Raw genomic sequence first — 6663 nt, 5'->3', positions numbered from 1 at the left:
TCCATGTACGTTGTTTTTATCTTGTCTGTTCTTGATAAACTATACCATCTTACGGCAAAGTACGATTCTTAGATGACTGGAAATTGCTGTGTTTATGTAAACCTAGAGGGATGTACTGCTTTGACTTGCTTCCTATACGTCGAAGTTGTACATTCGCTTCAGCACCGAATTATTAATAACTTCGTTAAATGTTTGCTGCCGTTACAATGCTGATAGTACAATATAAATATACAGTGAGAGTTAACTTGCAATGAATCATTTTTTTACCTTTTTATAATTTTGAGGTAACATGTCTAACTTTTGCGGTGGCCAGATGACGCCATTAGAAGTCCAACGGCCACAATAAACATGGACAACATACAAACGAGTAATACATATGTTCTCCTGGACGATTTATGGTATTCGCCAAATAATACCACTCCCCAAAAGGTACTCACAAGTGGAAGCGCCTGAAATGAGTTCAATTCAAGCTCATAAGGTAAACATACATGACTCCATTAGTATTGTTCATATGCATTATCTGGTTGTACGGTACTACTCAATATTCCATCCAGACACTACTTGAAATCAATAGAAACAGTCTAGCAATGAAATTGGATGCATAGATAACTAGTGACCTAGAACCTACCAATGTAGCATGTCTAGCTAGAACTCAACAAGTAATTTTGGTACATGTGGCAATTTTGACCCATTAACAATTTAAGTTTTACTTTTTCTCTAAGGGGTCAAACACTCAAAATGAGTTAAAATTTAAGGATTTTTTTAATGGCAGTCCTTTGCGTGCTTAAATGGGATGTACATACCGGTTGCATTTGACTCTATGTGATAGTTATTAACTTTTACAATTTTTTATGCACGCTCATGACCAGTTTTAAGGGCCGTCGTTAGAATATTTTTATTTAAAATAGCTTTAGTGAATGAAATGAGTCAAAAGAATCAAATCGTCAATAAGAGTTAATTATTGTTGATATGTCTTTTTAGTTCACTTAAACATAATTTATACATAAAATCAAGAAAAGATTAGACAAAAATGTGTTTCTGGATCAAACTCATACAGACTTCGAACTAACCTGAACTGCATCAGCTGCAGCATAACCAGCAGCTTGGCCTCCCATAAACTGGAGACCGTTCCCAAAACCACACAAAAAACCAGCCAGAAACGCCCAACCTCGACCGTCCCAGTCCGACAAATACGCCTTGATCGAAGATGTAGGCAAGTTGAACATCGGATGGTAAAGGAACGTAACGTTCAAGATAATCGCAATCACGAAACACGAGCAAGAAAAGTAGAAAAAAGTTGTGTAGACACTTAAGTGCGAAACCCCTTCATCCAATGTATGCCATTGATCATTCGTTGCAAGATTAAACAGCGGTGTGAAGAGAGACACACAAAGTCCCGAAATTAAACACATGGTTAAACCTACCAAAGTGCTTTTCCCAAACACCTGAAATCCTGACAGAATGTAGAATTTAACATAGCACTTGTTCTAGTTCTAGCCCGGACCCACAAAACCAACCAAATGAACAGAGAAAAACATTAAAAAAAAAAAAAAAAAAAAAAAAAAGGAACTAGAACCTTGATTGCTCTTCGGCTCTCAAGTTCAACAAGGAAATTGGCAGTCCCTGTTTTTGCTTTCTCAATAAAACCTCCGAATTCCATATCCTCATCTGAGAATTAATACGAAATATTAAAGTAGTTACCAAAACGCTTACAACGAAACCAGAAGAATTCAAGCTTTCTTTACTTGAATTCGTGTTTGATCTGTCACTAGTTAATCTGCCAAGTATACCATATAATCAGGTTAATCACAGTTCCAGATTTGTTAAACGATTGTGATCGAAGAAAGACATTTATACCCTTCTTCTAGCTTATCAAGTTTTGCTTGATTATCTTTGGCATTAGATGTATGCACAACAGAACCAAGACCAACAGCAATCAAGAAACACGCGACACCTGGAAAAAGTATCTCGGCTCTGTTGATCTTTCCGTCTAAAAAGTAGTTCAAACTCGTACCTATCACCCTCCACACAAAACAATATTTAACACAATATCACGACGCATGTTTCAGACTAGTAGTATTTTATATCTGATGAACGATACCTATAACAACAGTCACGCTTGAGCATATCACATTGGTTACCGATAATCCAACAAATGCCCATGCGTATTGCGATGACAAATTTCCAAGGCTTAATACGACCCCACCCGCCATCGCAAATAGAACACTTGGCCAATTATTCTGCGAAATATGGGATCATTGAGATGTTTTGAGTAGTGGATTTAAGTGAATAATGACAGTATGATACCTGAGAAAGTTGAGCTAAAAAGTTGGGTTCATCATCATTGGTATGCCCAAATTCACCAAATGTAAAAGCAATTAAGACAGCAGCTAAAAGATTGGTGATTGTGTAATCGAGATAAGTGTGTTGAGGAAGGCGGCCACGTCGTTCTAACAATGTTAAAATTGCGGGCCATGTTCCTAGAAAGAGGAGCGCGAATAACATGCATGTTATCGCTCCTCCTTTGCTATCTACTATATACATCTTCAAACCTGATCCGAGTCCTTCGGTTGTGAATGATATCAAGAAACGAAATTTGAGAAGCTCCTAAAACCCAAATAGCAAAAAGATAAAGGGTCTCAAAACTTTCACAATGAATATCACAGGTTACAAACAAACGCGCTGAATATTGAACAATTCACCATTCTGAATCAACTAAACACGGTCCGCATAAACCTCAATTCAGTGAGTGATAACGTGTCGTTCAAAACAACAGTTATTCAACAAATTTAAGAAACTAAATCATATAAAAAAGATGCTAAAGTTATCACACTAATGAAAACCAAGAGCTATTTTGATCATATAATCAAAGTTATGGAACATAGTCAGATGTTGACCAAAGAGTCCAAACCCATCATAACAGAAGAACTTGATTTAAAAAATCCTACAAGTATTCATCGAAGTCACAACAGGTATCCAAGAACTACCAAAATCCCAGAAAATATACAAAAAAAAAAAAAGAAAAGAAAAAAAAACTGAAGATAGTTTTTTTATAATCATCAGTTTCTGCATACAATATTGTCCTGTTTCGTACTTCAAAATGATACGGAGTAATATGCAACAAAAATGCCAGACAGAACGGTGTAAAATGGAAGATATGTTATATAAGAAGATGATACAGTTAATCACATGTATGGGAAGTTAAAGAAGATGAATATAATGATATATATACGAGTATAAATAAATGTCTCAAGAACAAAGTTGTATCTTGACCAAAAAAGTCAAACCCACCATTGAAGAGGAACGCAATTCAAAGATGAATTATAATCTGAAGCAACAAGATGAATCTTCCCACGGAATCTACAGGTAGATAAACAGCCACCAAACTTTTCCAATAAAAATACAAAAGAAAATGACGTAATAATAATACCAACTAATTCATGGACCAAATAGACCAATACTACATTCAGCACATGTAGTATGAATAAATAGACCCGTAAACAATTTATAAATTTATTTGCCGTTTAACTTATTAAAGTTTTTAATTTTAAATTTTGAATTAAAAAATTTTTATTTATGTTATATAATATTTGATGAAATTTATATGAATAAATTTTGTTTTAAAATGTGTTTTCAATGTTATTAGTTTCATCAAATATTATATAACTCAAACATAATTATTTAAAATCAGAGTTATACAAGAAAGACGCATAAAGTCAAAGTGTGACAGTAATTTAAGACGGATGGAGTATTATGCATTTCATGATAGACATTTTGATTGTCAAAGAATGAAACATATCAAATGATTGTTCCAGAATGACTATTTTTCACAAATGCTCCTTGTGATGCAACGAAACCATGACAATTAGGATCTTAAGATGCAACAACACCTATGATGCAAAGAATAATAGACTTACATCATCATATCTTTTTCTTCCTCATTCTTATTTTGGTTTTCGTATCACGGATCTTGGTTCGTGCTTTACGGATTTCCAAAAAGAAAAAAAAATCCAATCGCCTCGCTATGAGAATCTAGCTTTGCTAACGTTCAGCTAAATCTTAAACCTTCGTGAAATGTCCCGTTCATATTGATTATAAACGTTCCATATTAATTGTTTTAGTCGCGAGGTTTTGACCTCTATATGAGACGTTTTTCAAAGACTGCATTCATTTTTAAAACAACCATAGCATTTATTTTATCGATAAAGGTTTAAAAAGCATTACGTAGATTATCAAATAATGATAATCTAAAATATACCGTTTACACACGACCATTACATAATGGTTTACAATAAGAATATATTACATCAAAAATAAGTTTCTTGAATGCAGTTTTTACATAATATCATACAAGCATGGACTCCAAATCTTGTCTTTATTTTAGTATGCAACATCAGAAGCTCTTAATAATCACCTGAGAATAAACATGCTTAAAACATCAACAAAAATATTGGTGAGGGGTTTAACCTATATATTATCAAATCATAATAATAGACCACAAGATTTCATATTTCAATATACATCCCATACATAGAGATAAAATTCATTCATATGGTGAACACCTGGTAACCGACATTAACAAGATGCATATAAGAATATCCCCTATCATTCCAGAAAATCCTTCGGACATGATAAAACAACATCGAAGTACTAAAGCATCCGGTACTTTGAATGGGGTTCGTTAGGCCCAATAGATCTATCTTTAGGATTCGCGTCAATTAGTAGATCGGTTTACTAATTCTTAGGTTACCAAGCAAAAGGGGCATATTCGGCTTCGATCATTCACTGTAACATCCCGTTTTCCCGTACGTGTCGAAAGGTGCTCACTTAATCATTTGTACGTTTATAACTCGTTAGCTTATGCACAAATGTATGAATATATGCGTATATATATATATATATATATATATATATATATATATATATATATATATATACATACATATATGTATACTTGATAATGTGTGCATGTATAAGTTTAATCATGGGTTTGGTTAGCGTTAAGTCTTGTGAGACTATTGTTGAAGGCTAGGTGAATATAGGAAGCGGGTTTGGGATGTACAAATCAAATAAAATTGAAAATTGTTTAAATCGGTCGAACTGTCCAGTTACAGCCTTAGGCCGCGCCACGACAATTGGGTCCGCGCCGCGGCATATAAAGCAATTCCAGATCAGAAGTCAAGTTAAAAGGGGTCATTTTTCCTTCGTTAGGTCGCGCCGCGACAAATGGGCCGCGCCGCGGCACCTCTGCAGTTCTGACTCCGATTTTAGCTCAAATTAAATAAATTTAAGGGGCAAATTGGTAATTTAACATGTGGATCTGATGGGAGCATTAAACCTACACCACTAGTTCATTTATTTCATTTCCTTTTCTATTTTCTTTCCAATTTCTCTCCCAAAACACAAAACCCACTTAGTTTAATCTTGAGATTTGAAGTTGGAGATTTGTGAATCAAGCCTAGGAGCGAGATTTAAAGTTGTTCTCCTTGTTACTAGCTACAAGAAGATAGTCTTGGTAAGTTCTAACTTTATGTTTTAAGTTTTAATTGGTTAATGGCTAGGGTTTGGGTTACTAGAGATTTGTATGACTCATTTGAGGGTAAAATGGGTGAGTTTGGGTTATGTTGTTGTAAGGAAACCCTAATAGCCACTATTTAGGGTTTTGGCCTTGTGATTTGAGGTTGTAAGTGTCAATTGGTGTTGTTAATTACTAATGCACTTTAAGATTTATGAAAGAAGTGTAAATGGGTAAGTTTGACTTGATTGTGAGTCTAAGTAATATAAAATGGGTCAAAATGTACTAGTTGACCTAATTAGATGAAATGGGTATGGATTACCCTAAGTTTTGTGTTAATTGAAGTTAATAGACTTTAATTCACTAGTCTTAGTGATTAAAGTCGAGTCTTGACCATTTATGGGCGGTTGTGAGTAGTTGAGTCATTTAATGCAAATTGGGTCATTAAATGCTCAAGTGAGAGTATTGTGGTTAATCCCACTAGTTGTGAAATTGAATGTGCACTTAATGATTTAGGTACATTGCATTGAAGCTCGGAAGTGCTAAATCACCATCCTTGTGACAAGGTAAGTGGAATAAGTATACTTGTACGTATATGATGTGCTTATTTGTACGTAAGGATATGTGTTGTCCTAGTTAGTGATATATGTGTTGTACACTAACGATTTATGAACAGATATGTGTTGTCTAATTTAGCAATATATGTGTTGTATGCTAACGGTTTATTAAATGGATATGTGTTGTCCAAATTGGTGTTATATGTGTTGTACACTAATGATCTTATGAACGGATATGTGTTGTCCAAGGAGTGGTGATATATGTGTTGTGCACTAACGGTTGTTATGAACACCGATGAGAATTTTGAGTACCATTCCTTTTTGCTATTGGTTAACCATGGTTGTGTGATTGTGTAATTAGCATATTAAATTATGAACTATATGCTATTGTCGGTTGCTAGCTCCTTGTGGATTGTGGATTGTAGTTTATGCATGATGTTTGCATGTTTTTCGAATAGCTAGCTTGTATGCGGCATTGTGTAAGTGATTGCAAGTAAGTAGGTTATATATGAACATGTATAATTATTGCATTCACTAAGCATTAGCTTACCCCTCTCGTTGTTTATCTTTTTAGTTGCAGGTGCGGATAAG

General features: G+C 34.5%; 1 protein-coding gene across 1 annotated transcript; it reads right to left on the bottom strand.

The window, feature by feature from the left end:
• Positions 1 to 15: 15 nt before the first annotated feature.
• Positions 16 to 3356, bottom strand: LOC139871718 (ureide permease 2-like). Its single transcript, XM_071859453.1, has 8 exons — positions 3292 to 3356; positions 2308 to 2607; positions 2102 to 2240; positions 1858 to 2014; positions 1746 to 1777; positions 1577 to 1668; positions 1071 to 1445; positions 16 to 449 (listed from the first exon to the last, which is right to left on the bottom strand). Exons 1-8 carry the CDS (start codon positions 3292 to 3294, stop codon positions 294 to 296), a joined length of 1254 nt encoding a protein of 417 aa, XP_071715554.1. The 5' UTR covers positions 3295 to 3356; the 3' UTR covers positions 16 to 293.
• Positions 3357 to 6663: the final 3307 nt, after the last annotated feature.

The sequence above is a fragment of the Rutidosis leptorrhynchoides genome, chromosome 10 (genome assembly GCF_046630445.1).
Source record: "Rutidosis leptorrhynchoides isolate AG116_Rl617_1_P2 chromosome 10, CSIRO_AGI_Rlap_v1, whole genome shotgun sequence".
Classification (NCBI taxonomy): domain Eukaryota; kingdom Viridiplantae; phylum Streptophyta; class Magnoliopsida; order Asterales; family Asteraceae; genus Rutidosis; species Rutidosis leptorrhynchoides.
Note: the sequence above shows the minus strand (reverse complement) of the source record. Positions and strands in the feature narration are given on the sequence as shown.